Consider the following 25,355-nt stretch of genomic DNA (forward strand, 5'->3'; position numbering starts at 1 on the left):
TGGCTGTTCACTTGGTTCCGACTGGTCTAAGTACAGGCAGTTCACAAGCTTTTAGGTTGTGATTCAAATTTCAGCTCTTGCGTTTTGAAAATTGCTATTTTGAAATAAAAGAGATTAATCTTTCAACCCATTTGGTAGGGATGTGAATTCTTACTAATTTTGATATTACAGTATTCAAGTTTTTGAGTTAATGAATGGATATCCAGTATGTAGAGTGTTAAACATACATGCACTTAATAATCCGATAACTACAGCAAATCGTATTTTGTCAGTAATTCGGTTGACACGTTAACATGCATTTTGGTAATCAGATAATGGAGAAACTGAGCTTACATTAGCCAGACAATAATCAGATTTCTGCTTTGCAACCAGCCAATAAACTTACAGAAGAAAACGAGACATAAATGTAATGTAAAAGTTCATGCTGTGCCTTTAAAAAAAAACTAAAACATTGCTCCATTTCAAGACGAAGAATAGTCAAATGCTTAAGTTTGTTGAGAATGAAGTTGTTTCAGCTTTGATCAAAAAGTGGTTTGCTACCATCCTACGGCATCACTGCTTGCTTATTTCCAGTACCGGACTATGTTCGTACGATGCACTGAGAAATCCAGCTCTCTTTAACATTTTTCTTAATTGGATTTCTAGACATTACTCTGATCTAAGAAATAGGAGCATGCTGTTTACATGACCATTTGAATAATCAGATAACTGCAGAAATCCAGTAATGGTCAGATTATTGAGTGCATGTAAACTAGCAAACTAGTAATCTAGAAGCATGCGGAGAATACATTTGATAACATATTTCACTATTAAAATAAGGCTGAGGGATATTGGTAGGTTGTCATGTTAGCTAATGAGTTAATAGGGCAAAGAAGTGTCACGTTGGATGTTGATGAGGACTTTTCTTCTACACAAAGTATTTTTTCCTCAGTGGGCGATGGGCCAACATTTATTTCTGGACCTAGCAACAGTAATTGTAATTCAGGCACTTGTGTTGGTAACACTTTACAAACAGTTTCGTAGTAAGTAAGTAAGTAAGTAAGTAACTAATCAGGAACTAAGCAGGAACAAATGAGGAGATGAATTAACACTTAAATAACTACTCTTTACTACCAAGGACTACTAGTTAACTACTTTTTAGGTAATAATGAACTAATGATTAGAGTTCTTTACTATTAACTAAACAATAACTACTGCGTCTCATAGATAATTACTTAGTAATTATGGTTTCTTAGAATAACTACTTATAAATTACTGATCAATTCTACATTAATTGCTCAATAGCTAATAGCTGAGTCTGACAAGGTTCCTGCTGAACTACTAACTGATGTAGTGTATTCCAACACTTCTAACAGTAGTGAAATACACTACACAGTGTGCAGTCTCTACAATATAACTAATTATACCCTCCATTTCTATTCACAGAAACAGGTATCTTCAAAGAAGGCTAGGGCATCACACCACTGTACTGACTGGTGTCCCTCATGTGTTTGGTTTGATTAGAAACCTTAAAATGGTAATGCACATCTTCATATTTGGCAGTGAGGACCAGTTTGCACATTAGCCTACAAATAGTTCTGCATTAATGCAGAACTACTTATTTGCTCCTGCTTAGTTCCTGATTAGTTACCTATTAACTACGAAATATGTAAAGTGTTACCCTTGTGTTTCATAATAGCAAAGTATGACATGAAATACTCACATATGCAAACAAAACATTTTAAAAAATAGTAATTTCAGTATTCAAATACTGGTACCTCAAACAGTTAATAGAGTACGTGAGTACCCGTGCACATGTCAACTATTTGATACAGCAAAATGTACCATATTTACACTTTGATGTTTTAAATTTTCAGTTTAGTAGCACAGACAGCATTGCAAAAGCCTAGTTTCTGAAACAAAAAGGTGTTATTTATAGCAGGGTTTCTCAAACTGTGGGCTGTGGAGGTCACTTTAAGTCATAAAAACGTAAGTGGGAAAAAAGATTAACTTAATAATGTAAAATCTAAGAATCAAGTCATAACCAATATAAATATTAATAGAGACGTATGAATAAATACATCACCGTAGCAGACAGTGAGTCAGAGATTTAAAGCGCTTTCACACCTGACTTGTTTGCTGTGGACTTTTTGATATGTGTGAACACTCCACCCATCCTCAGAGCCGCAGCACACAGCTGAACTGTTTTGCAGCAAAAACGTGCTTCCAAACCAGCCCTGGTTCACAGTTCAGTGCTGGTGGGAACACGGTTTCTGCATTCATAAACAGAGCTGGCTTTCTTCCTCTAGCAGCATGTTGGCGTTGTACTGTCAGCATAATCTGCCTGTCTTCACACCTGATTTTTACAGACTCTCAGCACGAGCTGCTGTTAAAAACGTCAGACGAGCCATAACATAATAGAAAAGAGATGCGTTTGATTTCAACTCATAGGCCGTCCCATATTTTTGGCTGAGCATCAGCGACCTGAGTGGTTAAACTACCTGAGTGGTGAAATAATATGGATAAAAGAATAACAGAAAAGCAGATATCAAGTATGATTGATTATTATTGTTGATTTGTGTAAGAGCATTAATCCAAAAGCTGAGTGGAGCTAAAACCCAAAACTAAAGAGGCCAATCGATTCCTCCTTTGAGGAGGCCAGTGGAGTATTTAAAATGAAAAATCAATGGACTGCAGCCACGTCCACGTCTACCTCATATATTTATATTCTTTTTCTCCCTTTTAAATATCACTAGAGACATGTTTTTTAACCTATGTTTTTTTAAACATGTTTTTTGCAAGTCTACTTAGAACCAGAATGGATGATCTTAGCTTTTTCAGACCTTACTTCTCATGTTTTCAGTTTTAGCATTTGAGAAAAGAAAATTGCAGTTTTAAAAAGTTGATTTTAGCTTTCCTGTGGGCTGCTATGCTTTATAAGCTATATAAGTTTTAAACAGGTGGGCTTTGGGGTGGAAAAGGAGAATCCCTGCTTTATAGTGTCTCGGTCTAACGTACAGTCACAGTCTAGAATTTTAGGCTCGAGCTAGCACACTAGCCACATGCTGATACGTTAGCCATGATTCGCTACATTACAATACGTTGTATTTTTGCATCCCCATACATTTCTCATCTCCAGGCACGCTTGTTCAGGTCCATGAAAAGACGTGCGCCCTTTTGCCGCTGGGTTTCTGACTGTATGTTTCTCCTTGTGTCATAGGTCTGTAGATACTTTGCACCAGTATTGCTGCCCTGCTCCGTTGTACAATAAGCAGCTAGCTGTGCCTGCCCCTCTCAAAGAGTGCAGGTAAGAGGCCCTCTAGTCTGATCACGTGCCTTCCTGGTACGTGGAAGCATCCCTAATGTCAGAAGACAGTTCTCTCTAAGAGTTTAGATCAATTTCAAAGGGATAGGTAATGCTAATATGGCTCACAGTAGTGGCAGTTTGACTGCATGCTAACTGCCACTAGCTGGCATGATGTATGTTTACTAGCATTCAGTTGTTATTTGCCATGTTAGCATTTTTGGTTGAAATCTCCTTTATCCCTTAGTCTACTGGGAGTATACTGAGCATTTTTATCTGAAAATAAAAGAAATGTAGAAATAACTCAAACTTCAAACTTAAAACATTTGCCCTGCATGGTTAGGGAATGTGTATAAGGTATGTTTAGATGATATTTCCAATCAGTGTACTATTGTAAAATAATCTTGTTCCAGTTTCGTGTTTCATAAGTCACGCATTGATCAGTAGTGCTGTCTGTACACTTATTTTAACTCTCATCCAATAACATTTCCCATTTATTCTCTGTGTGGAACACAGCTGCATTTCCTGAATCAGTTTTCATTAGTGTGCATGTGTAAACCTCACCGCCCTATTATTAGTAGCTACTTATATTTCATAAAGCATTCAATTTACATTAGAAGTGTGTTGTGCCATTGCCAAAGTAAGCAACTATAAAAATGCTTTGCCATATTTACTCTTCCACTGTAAATTTTCATTTAAAGCATTGATTAAATGCGTTTGCTTTAATTCCAGTGCATTTAATGATACGTTCTTCTAAATGCTTGTTTTTTCCCGTTTATCCTAGAGCAAGAAAAGTGCTGATTAATTATACATTCATTTCTTTAAGTTGTTTTTACTGCAAGAATTTTCATTAAAAACCTCCATAATCAGAAAATCATATTGGTAGGAAATTGCTTGCCTTTCTGAAAAGACATGAGTTGTTTGATAACATACCAATGAATTTACTACGGAATATAAATCTAAACAGGATTTAATTTTAGTTTGACTAAACTGCTTACTCAAGCTCATGCCTCCAATTTAAACTGCTTTGATGCAGCACATGAAGCCATGCATCTTTGATTATGTATGCATAAAATGTCACCACTATGTATCTCCTCAGTCTGCACAGGCTGTTGCCTAGCTAGCACATTATTCTTACTTCTGGTGCTTGGCTCCCTACATTGCTACACTGGTGAATCCACAGAGACTGATGAGACTTCACTTGCTCTGTTTGATCACACAGTCAAGTTCTAATGGAGTGGTGATTAAAGCATTCACTCATTCATCTTCAAAGACTCACAGCACACTGATCGGCCTGTTTCATTAACGTGTCATTCCCCGTGGCTACAGTGTGATGGATAGAACATCTTGCCGTTTTCTCTTAGTCTGACCTCTTTTACTCCCTTAAGTTAAGAAGAGCAAGGGAAGGTTCTCTATAATACATTCAAATATACAGTGGTCTTCAAAAGTATTTGGACACTTTAACCATTGAACCATTGGTAAATGTTAATGTTCTTTACTTACTTTATAAAATCTTTAACAAAATGATATTTGTTTCAGAGAAAAACACTGAAAAATCTGTGAAAAATCTCTTTTTGTTGAGAAAAGCTGGAGAAAAATTCCAACCAGACTGCACTCATGGTACTGTAAAGAACAATCATACTTGTTTATAGAATTTTTCGCTGGACAAATTACATTCATTTCATGTGCCATTTTGTCTCAGATGTCCAGGGTGAATAAATTTTGTGTGTCAAGTTCACAACACACAAAATTGTGTCACTGAACAATAGCTCTACTGCGCTGACCTCTGAAGGGGCGGCCTTCCATTAATCAGCAGTATTGCATATTACAAAATGAAGGAAACACTAATTTAAACAGTGTCTACACACAAATCTTTTAAGATTTCTTCACCACTGGCTACAGTTAAACACATGTAGCAGAGACTATGTGATGCACATATTATTATTATTAATTATGATCGTTATTTGTGGTTTTACTGTTTGTGCGGCATACAAGTCACCTTGCTGTTGCCATTTATGCCAGTTACCTAAACTTTTTTTACCTAATAGCAGTGTGTATTATACTGTGGCGACTACATTATTATCTGACATAATTATATCCACTTTTGTGTTTTTATTGTTATGTGAGTTATGTGGCTTGTTAACTGCTATGTAAGCTCCTACAGCTGCACAAAATTCTGCTATGCCAGTTATCTATGTATTTTTTGTGACAGATAATTGTGTATCGCACTCTCGCAAGTATGTAATTATCTGATATAATTATGTTCACTATTCTGTCTTTACTGTTAAAGGTAAGCAAATAGGCTAGTGTGCAAACTGCCCCAACATGGATGCGAGATACAAATGTCTACTATGGCTGCTCTTTAAAGCTGTTTTTCTTTCAGTGGCATTGGTGAGATTGGGTTCATTGAAGGGGCTATAGATTCAGAAGACATTTTTGGATGCACACCTGCAGAACTCACTGCAAAGAAACTACTCGAATGATAACTAACTGATACTCACCAGTAACATTTTAAAAGTATACCTTACCAAAAAGAAAGTCTTGGAATGGTCTGTTTATAATAAATGCCACATGGTTGGACATTTTGTTGATTAGCACTATAAATGAAGCATGGCATAAATGCCCAAATATTTTGGAGGCTACTGTATATTTCAGGGGTCAGCAACATGTGACTTTGGAGCTGCATGCAACTCTTTACTGCCCTGCTGTGGGGAATTACTGCCCTGTTGTGGGGAATACTGCCCTGTTGTGGGGAATACTGCCCTGTTGTGTGGAATACTGCCCTGTTGCCCAGACTTAGATTTTAAGGTAAAAAAGCATCTTAAATGCTGGAGTTGATATATAACTGCTTATTGGCCCTTTAACTCTGAAGGTTGGCACTCAGACTGCTGGTCACCGTAGCAGTGCAGACAACAGTCTAGCTTAGCTAGTAGCTAATTAAAAAGCCAAAGAGACATGGATAATTTTGAGACAAATTGATTTTTCGCATTTATAATCATTCCAGCTGGTTTCCTGATATATTTAATCTCGCGGGGCTGAAGTCACCTTCTCGGTTGCCAGCTTCTTGTTCAAATTGTCCCGTTTCACCTTAAATGGTGCAGCAGTTACGTTCTAAATGGGAAACAAACATGAAGCTGGTGGATGAGAACCAGAATTCAGCCTTGTAAAACATTAAATGTTAAGAGACATTTTACAAGAAACTGTTCTACTTTTGTGAAAAGGTTTCCTGCTGGAGATGTGAGAAAAGTGGCTATAGCTGAGTTAAAGCTTAAAGCAGAGCAAAGTGAGTCAGTGTTTTTGTTTACATTATATTTTTAGTCTATACTAGGACATTAGCTAGAACATATTAAGACATATTTTCAGCCAAGATGGTGAAACGTTATTCCAATAAAATGGACGTATTGCGGCTCCCAAGGTGGTTTGATTTTTGTTGACAGGACAAAATGGCTCTTCTTAACATTTGGGTTGCTGACCTCTGGTATGTTTATTTTCAAGTCTTATATACAAATCCTGCATTAAAGTTACAAGCAGATCTACGAGCAAATCTGAGAAGTACACAATGTCATTCATCATTCTTCCTCATTCCCCTTTTAACCATCATATCCTGAAACTGGAATTAAAAGATTTTAACCACAGCTGTCCTGTCCTGAACTAGATATTTTAGCTTTTTCATCCTTGAAAGAATGTAAAATCAAGTACAGTGTCTTTCTAGACCACAGTGAAGTGCCATGCGTGTTCTTTGTCAATCTCCCTTTCCTGCTAGGGAAGATAACAGTCTTCACCAGTTCTGTTGCCCACCCTCTGGAAGCAGCAGCCCTTCGAGATAGCGTCCTGCAGGTCACAGAGGACAGCACAGCGCCCAGCCCAGCCTAGGACTCCTCTACCCTTTCCCTTTCTCCAAATCCTCTCATCTCTTATGGAGCTCCTCATCTCTTGCCTGCATGTGTAGTCTGTATATGGAGCTCAACAATCCTAGAATTTATCTATCCAGGCTCCGCCCACAAAGGTCTTCTTTCATAGTAACTGTCTCGAGGTTGGACAGCCTTTATAGAATGCTGACAAAAATCATCCTGTCTGTCTCTCTTTCTCTATCTCTCATTCTTTGTCTCTCTTTCTTTATCTCTCATTCTGTCTCTCAGCCTGTCTCTCATTCTGTCTCACATTTTCTGTCTGTGTCTCTCATTTTGTCTGTCTCTCACTTTCTGTCTGTCTCTTTTGTATGCCTCAATCTCTTTGTATGTCTGTCTTTCATTGTGTCTGTCTGTCTCTCACTTTCTGTCTGTCTCTCCTTTTTGTCTGTCTCTCACATTCTGTTTGTCGCTCATTCTCTCTGCCTCTCACTCTATCGTTCTAATTTTGTCTGTTTCTCACTTTCTGTCTGTCTCTCTTTTTTGTCTGTCTCTCACTCTATCTCTCACTTTCTGTCTTTCTATCTCATTTTATCTATCTGTTTAATCTGTCTCTCATGTTGTCTTTCACACTCTGCCTATCTCTCACATTTTATCTGTCTCTCACTCTCTGTCTGTGTCTGTCATGTTGTGTGTCAGTCTGTGTGTGTCTTTCTCTCATTCTGTCTCTGTATTTGTGAGTCAGTCTCTTAAATGAGATTTTTGTCAACCTGCTGTAAAGCTTGTCCAACCTGGCAACTGTTGCTATGAAAACAAGCATTTGTGGGTGGAGCCTGGATACATCAGATTGTCCAGGATTAAGAAGAGTCTACTCTAGATTAAACCTCATTGTGTCTCATTCTTCCTGCTGTTGTGTATTACTCCTCTGAGGTGCGGATGGTGCTCTGCAATATTTTAGTGAGTGCAGTCACAGAGGATCATGATTATTTTGCACAGCAAGAGAATCTGAAATGAAACTCTGAGTGAGTCAGTAATAAAACTCATTTTGGAGTGAAACATTGCATGTTTTGAGGAGTCATTAATATTACGGGTACTGTAGCTACTGTAATTTTTTGCTTGTGTTAATTAATAAAGTACCATTCAAAAGTTTGGAATCAGTATTTTCAACGATATAAAACCATTTTCTGAAGATTTTAAATGCGCTCAAAAGATAAACAAAGCTGTAGATTCAATAATTATTGATTTTTAATTAAATTGATATACAGAGTGCCTCATATTTCCAAACTAATGAAATCTTAAGGCACTTATCATTGTGTGTATATGTAAGTACTGTAAATATAGAATTGCTGTATTATATAATTTAACTTATTTTTGTTCACAAAAATTTGAAAATATCTGAATAAACCTAAAAAACCTTTGGTGTCTAGTGTATAATACATAGATTACATTCAAATCACTGTATAAACAGAACATGTATTAGAACTACCATTAGGATTCCAGACTTTTGAATTGGAGTGTATGTTCTTGCCTGATGTCACTTGGCATGTTGTCTTGAAATGTAATAAAAAAGCAAATAAAAATTCTATTTTTTAGCACGTTGTGTATGTTTAATAATTTTTATTGGCACTGCTCATTCAGAATCAGCACAGAGGTTTCAGACTGGTGGTCTTTACTTGATGAGTGGCTGACCGTTGACCAGTGTGCAGCAGCTGTGGTTTCTGGACACTGTGTCCTTTGCTGTAGATGCTGTTATTGCTGTTTTCCACCAGGGGGTGCAGTGTTACAGGGCATGTGCCGCAGCATGAGCTGCAGATGTCCTCCACATCAAAGGCACTGTTCATAATGCAGCAGTAATGATGGAGGCAGAGCAGTGGAGCGCATCAGCACATCGCCGTCAGCTGAGCTGAAGCCTCAGAGTCTAGAGCTGTACTAAATAAGATCTATCTGTCGGCTTTTCTCTCTTTTCCTTACTCTCTTCCTCTCCTTTTCTGCCTCTCTGTCTGACTCTGTCTTTCCCTCTCTCTGACTCTCTTCTTTTCTCTTTCTCTCTGACTGTCTATCCCTCTCTCTGTGCCTTTCTCTCTCTGTCTGTCTCTCTCTCCTTCTCTCTGACACTCTGTTTCTCTCCTTTTTCAGTTAAATTCAGAATGGCTTTATTAACATGAATGTGAAGTACAGTATTGCTTAAGCATCACAACAGAAGCAGTGAACAATGAAAAAATAATGAAAACAGAATAAGATAAAAAAAAGAGCCAATATAAATAATAACCATATTAATTATAATCACAATATAACATTATTATCACAGTAATTATAATCATACTAGTTAATAAACTAATGACATCTTTGCAGTGTTTAACAGAAGTTGTGTAATGTTGAGGATCAGTGGAGTGGGGATAAATAGAGTGGGGTATGGAGAGTGGGGGTATGGGAGAGTTACCCACTGTCAAGTGGTGACATGTTACATATTTAGCAGTGAGGGGGGCTGTGAACCCCTCTTTCTCTCCCTCTTGCTTCTCTCTCTCTCTCTCTCTCTCTCTCTCTCTCTCTATCTATCTATCTCTCATTTTTTGCACACATTTGGAATATTATTAAGAGAGAGCTCATGATCATCTATGGATTGGAAAACTGCTTTTCTTGGTTAAAGCAACACTGAAAATTTCCCCATGTACATCCAGTTTGGCAGGTCACATGACCTATACATCCTATAAATATTATAAATAACAGTTCCACATAAACAAAGGCCTGTGCTTTAGATGGACTTTCATTTCACGATTAAAAGCCGTGAAATGGCCTGGTCACAGTCATATTATGATCACTGATTTGAGTAAGTGAAATCTAGTCAGCTACAGTTTTCAGCTCTATCAGAATGTATGATGTAAGACAGGAGGTGTTGTTTTTTTGTCCTGTTTGGCTGAAGAACCTTCTAGCATTTACATTGACTCATGCAGTCAGCATGTTTAATATCAGTGCTGTATCTGAAACTGTCTGTTCTTGCAGTGATATTTTGTGGAATGTGGCAATTTTGACTGCATATGTTTATTTTGAACTTGGGCATGGACATACACCGATCAGGCATGACATTATGACCACCTCCTTGTTTCTACGCTCACTGTCCATTTTATCAGCTCCACTATGTAGGTGCACTTCATCTTTATCATCTTCATGTTCATCTGTTTCTCTGCATACTTTGCTAGCTCCCTTTACCCTGTTCTTCAGTGGTTAGGACCCCTCACAGTGCAGGTACTATTTGGGTGGATTATTCTCAGCACTGCAGTAACACTGACATTGTGGTGGTGTTGTAGTGTGTGTTGTGCATGTATGAGTGGATCAGACACAGCAGTGCTGCTGGAGTTTTTAAACACTGGGTCCACTCACTGTCCATTCTATTAGACACTCCTACCTTGTCAGTCCACCATATATATGTAAAGTCAGAGTTGACTGGATAGTCTGGTTGGTGGACTATTCTCAGTCCAGCAGTGACACTGACATGTTTAAGAACTCCAGCAGCACTGCTGTGTCTGATCCACCCTGACCAACACAACTGCTCTGTGAGGGTCCATGGGGGTCCTGACCACTAAAGAACAGGTTAAAAGGGTGGCTAACAAACTATGCAGAGAAACAGATGGACTGCAGTCTGTAACTGTAGAATTACAAAGTGCACCTATATAGTAAGTGGATCTGATCAAATGGACAATGAGCGTAGAAACAAGGAGGTGATCATAATGTTATGCCCTATCGGTGTATGTCCAGAAGTTTATATAGACACCTGCTCATCCAACTTTTATCCAATAATATGCCTATCCCTTCTTTGCTGCAGTAACAACATCTACTCTTCTGGGAAGACTTTTTAGTAGATGTTGCAACATAGCTGTGAGGATTTGATTGCAGCCACAAGAGCATTAGTGAGCTCTGGTACTGATGTTGGTTGATCAGTCCTGGACATTCCAGCTCATCCCAAAGGTATTGGATGGAGCTCCATCATTCCAGAGAACACAGTTCCACTGCTCCACAGCCCTATACTCGGAGGTCTTTTATACCCCTTTTGTTGACGCTTGGCATTGGGCATGGCGGCCTTAGGCTCATGTGCGGCTGATCCAGTGCATCCCATTCTAGTACTGATGCTCTTCCATCGAGATCATGCAGTCTGTGAATGCCTGTGTCAGCAGTCACTACATCTTAAAGCAGCTGAATTCACTCATGAGAAGGAGTGTTTACAAATTCCGGCCATATAATGTATATTCCTCGTTATAAACTTTCTGTGAGGTAGTACACCCAGCAAACCAGATGAAGAGCTAAAGGACATTGCTTGATCATAGTATGCATCAGAAAAATGAAATAAGAAGCTAAATAACGAGCCTTTCATTACAGAAAAACCTTAAGTCCGAAAGACAGAACCGAAGCACTACACATAGCAAATAAGGTGCTTACAATAAAGAAGCAAACAACTTGAAATGATTGGTTAGTGCAGGGGTTGACAACACGAGGCTCTGCAGCCGCATCTGTCTCTTTTACTGTCCTGTTCACCCTTTAACTCTGAAGGGTGGTGCGCAGTCTGCTGGTCATATAGCAATGCAGACCACAGTCTTGACTAGCTAGTAGCTAAGGAGATAGCAAAGAGAAAGATTCAAGATTAACATCAATAATTTGGAGACAAATGGACTTATTTACATTTATAATCACTCCAGCTGGTTTCCTGACATGTTTAATCTGCAGTGGGAATCTGTAAAACACTAAAAAGCCAAAAAGCTGTAGTCAGCTTCTCATTGTCCAGCTTCTTGTTGGAATTCTTCTACCCTAAATGGGGCAACAGTTAGCTAAATAGTTAGCTACATTCTATCGTCTCAGGCACCATTTAACGTAACAGAAAAATTGAAACAAGAAGCTGTCGATTGAGAAGCGACTTCAGCCTCGTGAAAAGTCTAATTTTAAGAGACATTCTACAAGAAACTCTTCTAGTTTCCTGACAGAGATGCGAGAAAGGTGGCTGTAGCTGAGCTAAAGCTTAAAGCAGGGCAAAGTAAGTCTGTGTTTTCATTTCATTATATTTCTTATCCTGTACTATGCCATTAGCACATACTAAGACATTTTTGCAGCCAAGATGGTGAGCCATTCTTCAAGAAAATGGACATTAAATGTTGTGGCTCCCAAGGTCATTAGATTTTTGTTGAAACTTGACAAAATGGCTTTTCTTAACATTGCTGTCCCCTCGGTTAATGTGTAGTTTGTGCATATGTTTGCTAGCTAGCATAGTAGTTAAACTAGTTGAAGTTTTAGCAAGATTAGCTGATAACTATAGCTGTGGCTTTACTGCATGTAAAAAATTTTTCTGTCCTTCAGACTTAGTGTTTCTCTAATGAAAGACTTGCAATTTGAAGCATTTTCAACTGAGACTTGTGTCGTACTCGATTCGCCTGATGAACTGACTTGCGACTTGATTCTGAGGCATGTTTCAGTGACTTCTGTCTTGACGTGCACTTAACAGACCTGAGACTTGACTCTGACTTCTGATTCGACTTGGACTCACGCTTAAGTAACTTGCGAGTACACAAATGTGCATCTTAACTGAATTGCTGCTGGACTTGGATGCTTAAGTCAGTTATTTCTTGATTTGAATTTGTGCTTAACAGAGTTACGGCTTATGGACATAACTGACTTTTGACTTAATTAAGTGTGACTTTCCATCTCTGATGATTTGTTCCATTGTACATAGTGGACTGCTGCCTCACCTGTGAGGACTGGCCAGATAAGGGCAGTGGCTGGTCTTGAGTCTTAAAAGTATTGACCACCCTTTCCATGGGAGTCGGCCCACCTGGAAACCTGCATAGCTGCGCCCCATTTAGGATCTGCAAACTTGCAAGTTACAAGCTTAACTGCTGCTCCTTAAAGGGCATGTTATTTGGTGATGCGTTAGAGGTAGAGCAAAAGTCATTATATTTTGAGAAATATTGCAGGAAAACAAAAACGTTTGTATTTCAGATTACAAGATAAGATATACTGTGCTTACTATGACCAGGTACAGGCACATTTTTCGTTTCAGGTCAGCTTTAATTAAAACGGTGAGTTTCTGTAAGTTTCAGATGGCTAAGTAACATAAAGTTGAAGCAGCTAAAGCTTTATACTTCAGGAATGTTTTGCTTCGATTCTAGCATCTGCACAATTTAATAAGCACAAAGAACATCAGCAATATCTTTAAGCAGCCTGAAAAGACATGTGGTGGACTCAGCCCGCATGGACTCGAAATGTCACCCAGACAAAAGAGTCCTGTGTTTTCACAGCATCAGCTACAAATGAGAGCATGCTGACTTCACACTTCGTGTGATTCTGAGATAAACCAGTCAAATCCCTTGCTGTATCTAGGCTAAGGATTTAGTTTAAACTTGGATTAAACCAAGCCTTATCTACTAATCATTTGCATCAAATGAATTAACAGATAAGAAAATTTTACTTTTTGATTGTCATTCAACTTTATTTGTGACATTACTTTAAGTTTAGATTTAAACTTTATTTAGGGATTCAATTCATATTTCAACTTAGGTGGTTGACATTTTAAAAATATGTTTGAAAAAAGGAAGTTCTCTTTAGAGCAGAAAATCCCTCTCTCTAAGTAAAACTATACATATGAAGTAACTTTTATCCCAAGTGCTCACTTAGTGAACATTGACAACTGTTAGCAGGGCACAACTGCAGGGGGTTAACAGGTTACAACTGACAACTGCAGGGGGTTAACAGGGTACAACTGCAGGGGGTTAACAGGGTAAAACTGCAGGGGGTGAACAGTGTACAACTGCAGGGGGTTAACAGGGTACAACTGCAGGGGGTTAACGGGTACAGCTGCAGGGGGTTAACAGGGTACAACTGACAACTGCAGGGGGTTAACAGGGTAAAACTGCAGGGGGTGAACAGTGTACAACTGCAGGGGGTTAACAGGGTAAAACTGCAGGGGGTGAACAGTGTACAACTGCAGGGGGTTAACAGTGTACAACTGCAGGGGGTTAACAGCGTACAACTGCAGGGGGTTAACAGCGTACAACTGCAGGGGGTTAATGGGTACAGCTGCAGGGGGTTAACAGGGTACAACTGACAACTGCAGGGGGTTAACAGGGTAAAACTGCAGGGGGTGAACAGTGTACAACTGCAGGGGGTTAACAGGGTAAAACTGCAGGGGGTGAACAGTGTACAACTGCAGGGGGTTAACAGTGTACAACTGCAGGGGGTTAACAGCGTACAACTGCAGGGGGTTAATGGGTACAGCTGTAGGGGATTAACAGGGTACAGCTGCAGGGGATTAACAGGGTACAACTGCAGGGGGTTAACAGCGTACAACTGCAGGGGGTTAACGGGTACAGCTGCAGGGGATTAACACCGTACAACTGCAGGGGATTAACAGGGTACAACTGCAGGGGGTTAATGGGTACAGCTGCAGGGGATTAACAGGGTACAGCTGCAGGGGATTAACAGGGTACAACTGCAGGGGGTGAACAGTGTACAACTGCAGCAGATTAACAGAGTACAACTTCAGGGGGTTAACAGGGTACAACTGCAGGGGGTTAACAGGGTACAACTGACAACTGCAGGGGGTTGACAGTGTACAGCTGCAGGGGCTTAGCAGGGTACAACTGCAGGACTGTTAGAAGGATACAACTGCAGGGCGTTAGCAGGGTACAACCGCAGGACTGTTAGAAGGATACAACTGCAGGGCGTTAGCAGGGTACAACCGCAGGACTGTTAGAAGGATACAACTGCAGGGCGTTAGCAGGGTACAACCGCAGGACTGTTAGAAGGATACAACTGCAGGGCGTTAGCAGGGTACAGTCGCAGAGCTGTTATAAAGGTACATACGGAACCTTCATAGCTTACATTTGTACCTTGTTTTATTTCCCCAGCTTTGCAAATGGTGCTTGAAAATGATGACCGTGCAATTCTTCTGTTAACAGAGTTGTGCTTTTCAATTGCATCTACTTGTATCAAATTATCCAGACAAGCAATTTCACTCCAAGGAGGCAATACGTTCTTCCTCCCTGACAGTTCTTTAAATTCTGTATTCAAGGCTTATATGATTATGTGAGATCATCTTTTTAAACATTTCCACAAAAACAATTCTCCATCCCTGTGTCATGTGTAGATATCTGTCCATCTTGCTGATTTTAATGTGTTGTCAGTTTGCAGTGCCTGTAAACTGTTCTCCCACACAGGAATATAGCCCACGCACTTAGTTTGAGTGGTTTTAAAATGAATCATAACATTAAATGGATTCTGACAGCGTGGAGTTAGCATGGAGCTGGTTCAGAACCGCTACAGCACTTTACAAAAATAGTCATTTCAACTGCTTGAAAATGCTAATTTTGCTGATGGAGTAATGAAAGCTAGTAATTATAGCATTAATGTACTTGAATCATGCTAACGCTCATGTACGCTCAACCTGTCACTTTTTCATTTACAAAGAGACCATTTTTGTGAGGAAAAGCACTGCTCTAGGCCTTCTGATTTGTCACTGACTGTGAATAAAAGCTTTAGTCAAACCAGGTTTTATTAATTTGTTATGCTGTTTTCAGGTGGTCTCAATTTTATTGGAACTAAATGATATCCCCGCAACATGAACATCCTTTGAAGAAGTTGTGTATATTTCAGTGCAGCATGAATATGCTGAGTTGTGACAATACTGTGTTGGCTGGTTCATCACCCCACCAGCACTCGAAAGCAGCATTAGCAGCAGCTCTATGCAAGGGCTCTTTAATCACTATACAACTAACACAACTAACTCAACATGCAGTGAAATATATATACTCATGTCTGTAACAAGCTTCAGATGTCTGTGTTTAATCTTGAATAGCCAAAAAAAAAGTTCATATACCCCAGTATGTGCTTACATAGTATTTGACATACCATAGGGGTGCTAGATGTGGGTAGAGAAGCCTAAACTCATAAAAGTATTCATACTTGGTTAAAGTAATAGCACAAGTAAAAGTACATTCCTAAAAAATGACTTGAGTTAAAGTATAACAGTAAGTCAAAATACCTAAATGCTGAATAACTTTATCATTTGCATTAACATATAGAGGTGTTTTTTTCTAGTTCTGAGACTCATTTTGACATTTACTGAACTGAAATCCTAACTCAAGTAGTCATAGGCCAAACAGTAACATCAAACTAACACATTTATTCAATTATTTATCAAATACAGACTAGTAGGTGTTAGCAAAGCCTGTTTTCAAACTGAGGTTAAGTTGGTGGTCATTTAATTTACTCTGTGGTGTTCGCTTACAGAGACAGCCATAGTGTTGCTCATTTCATCAGGCAAAGACAATGGGACGTTTCTGTCTCTGATTCTGTGCTGTTGGTGGATTCCCCCCCCCCTCCAGACTCCAGAAAGACGGATGATTTCTTCAGTGTCTCTGTGCACAGTTGGCTGCAGCAGATCTTCGTCTGCTGCCGTTCTCTTGGCCAAAATAATTGACAATAAAGCCGACTTGTTTGGATGTAGGTGAAAGGGGTGAGAGGGAGAGAGTGAGTGAAGATGTTGATGGCTCCAGAACATCTTGCCAAGAGGAAGGAAGGGATGGGAGGATGGAGGGAATGGGAGAGAGGAGGATGGTACTGAATAATGATGAAGGCCCAATCCTAGCAAGCTCAGGGCTGTTGATACTTCATGATATACAGGCTCTATAGTAGTATATTTAGTATACCACAAAACATGCAAATCAGCTAATACCAACTGCCTGCCTTTTACTTTGTTTCCATTTTTCTTGGCAAAGCAGTTGCTGCTTCCAAAATCACAATGTTGAGTGGAATTATTAATTTCCTCAGTTTACTCAATAGGACTCACAAAGGGAGTAGAAATGGGTAACAGCAATGTCTCTGTTGGGTGGTGGTTGTCCAGGGGGTGGGGTCTTCCCCATATTTGTAACAGTAGAGGAAGGTGTTGTCACTCTGTAGTCCAGGTGACATCCATATTTGGAGCTCCAGGCCTAAGCAGATTTCTCAGTGGGGGAAAGGAATAGTGTTTTCTCCGAATATCACTGGATCCTCTGAATTACAAGGTTGTTAAATAGCCAGAATAGGAATATTATGAATATAATATAACACTGTTATACATAGAAGCAGATTTTTCTATGGGAAAAATGAATGGTTTTTAAGAAAATTATTGATACTGTATCTTACACACTTAAAAAAGTTTTTTCAATGGTTCTTCAGTGATTCTTTAGCAAAGAAAATGGTTCTATATAGAACCATAAACACTCAAAGAGGACTGCATAATTAAAGGGCTCTTTGCATCATCAAAGGATTCTTCAAGTTGATGGAGAATGAATGGATCAATATAGAACCTTTTTTTATGTTTTTCTTTTTCATATAACACCTAATAAGGTTCTTCTTTTATTACAAGCTTAACATTGTAACAATAGAAGAACCCTTTTCAAAAAAGGTTCTGTGTAGATCTATCTGCAGCACATTTACAAGAATGCTTTCATGATGCAAAGAGCTCTTTAACAATGCAAAGGGTTCTTTGAGTGTTCATGGTTCTATGTAGAACCATTTTCTTTACTAAAGAACCCCTGAAGAACCATCTTTTTAAAGAAAGACGCTGATACGTTTTGTCATACATACATGTGTCCTCCAAAAGTCACTTTACCTTCTCAATAAAAAAGTCATTTAGAGGTCAAAATACAACATACACACAATGAGCTGACATCATAAGAATGAAAGTATTTAAGTTTAATAGTCACTTTCATACAAAGTCATTTCAGTGCACAATTTTGGAGGCTTGCTAGTAGCATGTAAAACCAAACTGAGCTTTATTGTCATTTCTTCTCACCACAGATGCATTGAGAGAGGAACACAATGTAGTTCCTCCAGGACACGGTGCTAAACATAGAACAGCAGCACAACAGTGCAGACAGACAATAAGAGCAGACAAACTATGCAGACACTGTACAATAAACTCTTCTGTACAATATACAATAATTATACAACTACAGAACCATTAGTCACAGGACAGAAGAGACCAGCCATTGAGCAAAGGGGTGGGGGTGGAGAAAAATACACCAGCTGTTTTCCACCCCAGCAATAATAGTTGTGTGTATTGTTATCAGTGCACTGAAAATTGCCAATAGTGTATAGCAGCACAACCACAAAGATTAATACAACTACAGACAATGTACAGATCATATAAAGTGTACGACACATATAAAATGAGTGAAGTTGATGTTTCACAATATAATAAAGTGGCTGAGTGCAGAAAGTGAAGTACAACAGATGAAAGTTAGTAGTAAGGCTGAGGTAGCAGTTCGATGAGAATGTTTAATGGTATAATAAATGCATTTATCATATTTCAGCTGCCAAACAAACTCATATTTCCAAGAATCCATTGACATTCTGGAGAAAAAAATGTTTTTAGGACTAATGTATCTGAAAATGGCATTCTATTTTTCCCATAGAGAAATGTACTTAGAACCAGAGTTCCGAATATGGGCATGATGAAAGAATGACCCATGACCTCAGAGGTCTGTGTGGCTTTTACATGAGAAGAACATCTGTCTGAAGTGTGTCTCAGACAACCTCACAAAGTGGGTTGAGCACTCAGATTTAAATCTAATTTAAATGTGTCACTGAGTGCATTTAGATGCACTTCATATTCCGAAAACTGCAGGAAACCAGATGTTGTCAGTAATCCGATCAATGCATTTACATGCACTTGAGTAATCTGATAATGGGGAAACTTAAGGTCTAAACGTGGCATAAACGTAATGTAAAAGTTCATGTCGCTTTTTTTATATTTTTGCACCACTTTACCTGAAAATATGAACATGCATCATCTAGAAGATGAAGAATATTTATATCCTTCATTCTGTCGAGTATGTATTTGGATTCATCGTCGTCCTAAAAATGTTTTGCTGCATGTTGCGTCAGTGCTGCTTGCTTATTTCCAGTACTGTGGTCTGTTTTTGCATGTATGCAGATTTAGAAAGATGAAAGAAATCAGAGTGAGTTCATGTGCACAGAGAAATCTGTTTACTGAGCTAGTCCAACTCTCTTTATTAGATGTCTTACTCGGATTTCTAGACCTTACTCTTATCTAAGAAATCAGAGTGTGCTGTTTACATGTTTACAGATGATTGCAGAAATCTGATAATGATCGGATTATTAAGTGCATGTAAACACACTGGTGCATTTTTATGCAGCATTGAAATGATCAGTGTCAACTTGCTTAGACATCTGTAGATGTGTTTATCAGTGACATGTTGGATTTCCCCAGCTCCTTTAATCACAACAGGAGCACCTTTGGAGATTTCATGTGTAGTACAACTCACTTCTCCCAGCTCTGTTCCAATGACATCATTGTGCAGAAGATTGAGGGAGTTCCCTCCCTAACCACAGGCTGGCCAATCAGCTGCCGTCAGCGAGCATTTGCAAGTTCAGTAGTGGTGCTGTTGCCTGGCAACCAGCAACCGGCATATATATGTGTGTGTTGGGCTCTCGGCGGATGGCTGCAGCCCAGAAGCGCTCACTTGAGGAAACCTCAGCGTTTTATACCAAGACATTGGAACTTCTTTGTTTTTTATGAGTGGACAGACCTTTCGAAGGACTTCACTAGTAGGCCAGAATGCACGAGCGCAGTCGGTGTGAAGGTGGTTTTCGCGTACACGTGTGGCAGGTCTAAATTTGACAAGCTGCAGAAGCTCCTGGGCTTTTCCATCAGAGGCTGTGGAAGCGGGGCTGGGGTGGGTGCGAGGGTGACCTGGATTGAATAGAAGCATTCAGCAGAGCTGTGGCCATGCGGTTTTCTACAACTCCTGGACGTACTGGGTCAAAAGGACATGCCCTGGCACCAGCAACCTCTTGAGGATGCTTATGGCAACTCTGTTCTGCTCCATTGGTAGCCAAAGCAAAGGGATTGCCATGTCCCTCAGTGCAACCTCGGGGTGAATTTTTTTTGACTGAGCATTAATGATCAATGATGCTTGTCATTCTGACACCTGATTGAACGGCACAACTCCGACGATGCTACGGTTCAAGGCTCTTTGCTTAGACTATTGGCAGTTTCTGTGCCTTCAGCCGTCTAACGGCTTCTTTAAAAGGTAAGCACAAAAGCGTACTTCTACTAGCTCTTGCGTCGTGTTGAAGCTCCTACGAGCTCAGGTTAGTTTTGTGGTTATCAGTTTGCACTTGTGTCACATTTATTTTGTTCAGTTTTGGGTGCAGATTGAGGTAGGGCAGTGCAGAGAGTAGAGCTGTAGTCTTATCTCGCTCATATTAACTTATTTAAGCACTTAATTCCTCCATGACTGTACTTCTAAACTGCAGCTGGGCTGAATCCAACATGAAAGAACCCCACTACTTATTAAATGATGTTGCATTTGTTGAATTATTCAACAGAATTCATCAGAGTTGCTAATACACAGTGATCGGTCTGCCTGAGTCTCAGAACAGAATTGATTTTTACACCAGTCTTCCCTCACCCCTGTGCTGACACTAACCTTTCCCATGTGGGATGAGGACAATAAAGTTCTGCTGATTGCTGTCCCACATGCCGGATTCTATTTACACTTAGTTGTGTTTTTTTTTTTTACTGAAATCAAATTATTGTCAAGAAAAGAGAGGAAAATTGTGTAAGACAGTGGACACATCCTCTCCACACCACTCCCACTCCCTTCCCGGACCTGCCCTTAGAGTGAGGAGACCAAAAGGAACCCAGAAGGGACACAATTGGTGCAACTAATTAAACATGTATCGATTGGCCAGATTACATGTGTTCATTCTTGGTTGGAACTAGGTGAGCAAATCTCACAATGACTTAAATAGCAAGCAAGCAAACAAAGTTTATTTATATAGCACCTTTTTTACAATAGATGTTGTCACAAAGCAGCTTTACAGAACAATCAGAAAGAAAAAGAAAAGAAAATCCAGGTCCAAGCCCCCATGAGCAAGCCAGTGTCGACAGTGGCAAGGAAAAACTCCCTAACTGCAATTATTTAGGAAATAGTTTAAAGTATACTACTGTTATGTATAAATATAAAAACCTTGTTTTCTCCATTTTTGACGTTTTAGTTTTTGGCATGTTTTGAAACTGCCTTTGTGGATATGATTTACCCTACATAATAACTCAAAATGCTTGTAATATTAAATGAAACCTGCAAAAGTACTGTTATTGTATGCAAAATAACAACAGGTCTTGGCGACTCTGAGCACTGTTACAATGTTACATTAAAGCCATGTGGAGACCACAAGTCACAGTAGATCACATGTGGATTGAAATTTATATGAAGAAAGGCAATAAATCTTTCAAATAAGCAGACAAATGCTAATGGTCTGTTCCCTCAGCTGATGTTACTAGTCTAGTCTTTTTCACCTCCACCTTTTAGCTCATAAACAGCAAGTTTGTGATGCCAAGCGTGATAAATGATACTTCAAGTTTTATTTCTACAAAATTAATTTGTTGCTGTGTTGTCCCAGATAGTTGTGATAGGTCTTGCAAAGCCATGCTATTGTGTTCCAGGTGGTTGGCAATGTATTGCTATGGTATCCATTAGTATTTGCTAAGGTGTTATTTATTACCTATGGGAAAAAGTCATGTTTAAATGAACACTGTACATTCTCAGAAAAAAAAAAACGTACTAAACTGTCATTGCCATCGCTCTTGTCACTGGGGTGGGACCCTCAAGGGTACATCTCAGAATCTTTAGTCAGGGAACATAATTGTACCATAATACATTGAAATGATATTTTCTGTTATATTGAGTCCACACACCCCGTCTCATCGCCAGGCTTTTTATTTTATTGTTCTGTTTTAAAATATTAGGTTATGAAAAGGTACAAATGTGTATTTTTCACCTGGGGAAAAAACTTTTTTAAGGTGCACAATTGGACCGTAAAGCCACTGTTGTACCTTTGAGGAAACATTTACATTGTTTGTACCTTGATGAAGGAAAAATGACCCACACAGAACCTTTATTTCTAACAGTGTACGAAAAGTATACCTGCAGTTGGTCTCTAAAGCACAAAAGCACTATTGTATAGACTATTCCATCCTGCAAAGTTTTGTGGTTTTAACTCAAAAATCGCAACCCGTGAAAATGGTACAAAAACAGCTGTCCAGCCAGCTTAACAGTAAACTAGTCTAGTGTAACTAATTGTGTACCACAAAATCTAAATTTTCTCCATATATTGTTTAAATAAATAAAACCTCTGGGAGATTTTCTCTCAGTTTTTCTAATAAATACAGTGATATTTTTCCACACCTCCAAAGTTCAGTCTTACAAGTTGGTTATATTTCTATATTGCTGCTGTCAGAACAAAACCTTGTATCTCCGTTTTTGTTGTTTGTCAGTTTTTGACATGATTTGAAAATGCATGTTGCTTTGTATGTAAATTTCATGATGAACGGACCAAAAGAAACAGCCCAAAATTACTTAGAAAGACTTCTGGTTCCATTGGCTTACATTAAAAGTAAAGTATGTTTTTTCCTTCTCCTGTAAAGTTATTTTGGAGATACGAGGTTTTGTTCCGACAGCAGCGACATACTTCTATAAAGCTGCATTCTACATCTCAGATCTCAGGTTTCTGATCTCCTCAGAAACACCTCCTCATTTGTTCTTAAAGGCTGTTTTGACTGGGAAATAATAAACAAAGCATGGTCTCACAGAACCATGACAAATCGAGTAACCATTTAAGGCACTTAAACAGCTCTTTACATTATTACAAGGTTCTTCTCCATGATGGAGAACCTGTTGTTTATGGTTATTACAACCCCAATTCCAATGAAGTTGGGATGTTGTGTAAAACATAAATAAAAACATAATACGATGACCTGCAAATCCTTTTCAACCTATATTCAATTGAATACACTACAAAGACAAGATATTTAATGTTCAAACGGATAAACTTTATTGTTTTTTGCAAATATTCACTCATTTTGAATTTCATGCCTGCAACATGTTCCAAAGAAGTTGGGACAGGGGCATATTTACCACTGTGTTACATCACCTTTCCTTTTAACAACACTCAATAAGCATTTGGGAACTAAGGACACTAATTGTTGAAGCTTTGTAGGTGGAATTCTTTCCCATTCCTGCTTGATGTACAACTTCAGTTGCTCAACAGTCTCCGTTGTCGTATTTTGCGCTTCATAATGCACCACACATTTTCAATGGGAGACAGGTCTGGACTGCAGGCAGGCCAGTCTAGTGCCCGCACTCTTTTACTACGAAGCCACACTGTTGTAACACGTGCAGAATGTGGCTTGGCATCGTCTTGCTGAAATAAGCAGGGACGTCCCTGAAAAAGACGTTGCTTGGATGGCAGCATATGTTGCTCCAAAACCTGTATGTACCTTTCAGCATTAACGGTGCCTTCACAGATGTGCAAGTTACCCATGCCATGGGCACTAACACACCCCCACACCATCAGAGATGCTGGCTTTTGAACTTTGTGCTGATGACAATCCGGACAGTCCTTTTCCTTTCCCCTTGAGCTCGGGCCCAGAGAAGCCGGCAGCGTTTCTGGGTGTTGTTGATATATGGCTTTCGCTTTGCATGGCATGGAGTTTTAACTTGCACTTGTAGATGGAGCGACGAACTGTGTTCACTGACAGTTGTTTTCTGAAGTGTTCCTGAGCCCATGTGGTGATATCCATTACAGAATGATGTCGGTTTTTAATGCAGTGCCGCCTTAGGGATCGAAGGTCACGGCCATTCAGTGTTGGTTTTCTGCCTTGCCACTTACTTGCAGAGATTTCTCCAGATTCTTTTGATGATATTATGGACTGTAGATGATGAAATCCCTAAATTCCTTGCAATTGCAATTGTAGAGAAACGTTGTTCTTAAACTGTTGGACTATTTGCTCATGCAGTTATTCACAGAGTGGTGAACCTCGCCCCATCCTTGCTTGTGAATGACTGAGCCTTTCAGGGATGCTCCCTTTATACCCAATCATGACACTCACCTGTTTCCAATTAACCTGTTCACCTGTGGAATGTTCCAAAGAGGTGTTTTTTTGAGCATTCCTCAACTTTCTCAGTCTTTTGTTGCCTGTGTCCCAACTTCTTTGGAACGTGTTGCAGGCATCAAATTCAAAATGAGTGAACATTTGCAAAAAACAACAAAGTTTATCCGTTTGAACATTAAATATCTTGTCTTTGTAGTGTATTCAGTTGAATATAGGTTGAAAAGGATTTGCAGATCATCATATTCTGTTTTTATTTATGTTTTACACAACGTTCCAACTTCATTGGAATTGGGGTTGTACAAAAGTGGCTGCATTTTGTTATTGGAGCATGTGTGTTTCTTTTTAAGGCTTGATTTAGTTTGTGAGGAAGCAGAGATGTCATGCTATGTGCTACAACCATTAGCAACTGGTATTGAGTTATTAATCATTTTCTCTCAAGTGAACAGTGTCTACCTTTATTGTTTCATCTGTGCATCTGAATTATTTGCTGGATGTGACAGGCTTCAAAACAGTGCAGAAGAGAAGCTGGTCTGAAGCTGAGCTTCCTGCGAATCCACCCCTGCCTAACTCCTGCTTGAAGGCCTCTGAGCATCTTTAATTCAGAGTTATCTGGAAGCAGGTCTGATGATGCCATGATAAAGGGTTGAATTTGCATATGGGATAACAAAGGTGTGTGAGTGAACATCAAACCCTCCTGGAGATCATCCCAGGAGGCATATCTCAGCACAGCTCGCGCTAATATGTAAATAATACATTATCTGATGCTCATCAGAAGAATTGGTTTGGAAGTCAGAGGAGGCATCGTGAAGCAGATGCCCTGAAAGTCACTTCTTTTTACCTTTGCTTTCAGAATACGCTTAGAAAAGGAATGATGCGTTAGCATTTAGAAGAGATGCTTGTAATCTTAGTCTATCTTAGTATTAGTCCGTAATCTATTACTGGGTGCTCAGTTACTATTGTGATGAATCTGTCTGTATAGAAGGTTTAGTGATAGATTTTGTAAGCCTATCACTAATATTGCCAAAACTTGAATATTTAGTCTTGTTAAACTGAATATAATGAAATAAAGATCATTAAAATGATGAACATTATATGAATTTGATGGTTAGAAATAAAGGTTCTGTGCAGGTACAGTTTCTGTTCATCATGGTACAAACGTAGTAAATGTACCTTCAGAGGTACAACAGCAGTTTTACGATTGTGAACCTTAAATGAGCTTTTCCGGGTAAAAAAGTACATATTTGTACTTTTTCATAAACTAATATTTTAAAACAAAACAATA

General features: G+C 39.1%; 1 protein-coding gene across 4 annotated transcripts in view; it reads left to right on the forward strand.

The window, feature by feature from the left end:
• Positions 1 to 25,355, forward strand: part of LOC108427785 (IQ motif and SEC7 domain-containing protein 1-like) — a 192,281-nt gene that overhangs the window by 72,471 nt on the left and 94,455 nt on the right. Inside the window, exon 1 of one of the 4 annotated variants that reach the window (XM_037541616.1) lies at positions 19,605 to 20,207. The exons of the other annotated variants lie outside the window; for them this stretch is intronic. Coding sequence (XP_037397513.1) covers positions 20,131 to 20,207 — 77 coding nt within the window. The 5' untranslated portion in view covers positions 19,605 to 20,130. Of the gene's footprint in view, positions 1 to 19,604; positions 20,208 to 25,355 lie in introns of those variants that run through there. 4 annotated transcript variants of the gene reach the window in all.

Source organism: Pygocentrus nattereri, chromosome 9, assembly GCF_015220715.1.
Source record: "Pygocentrus nattereri isolate fPygNat1 chromosome 9, fPygNat1.pri, whole genome shotgun sequence".
Classification (NCBI taxonomy): domain Eukaryota; kingdom Metazoa; phylum Chordata; class Actinopteri; order Characiformes; family Serrasalmidae; genus Pygocentrus; species Pygocentrus nattereri.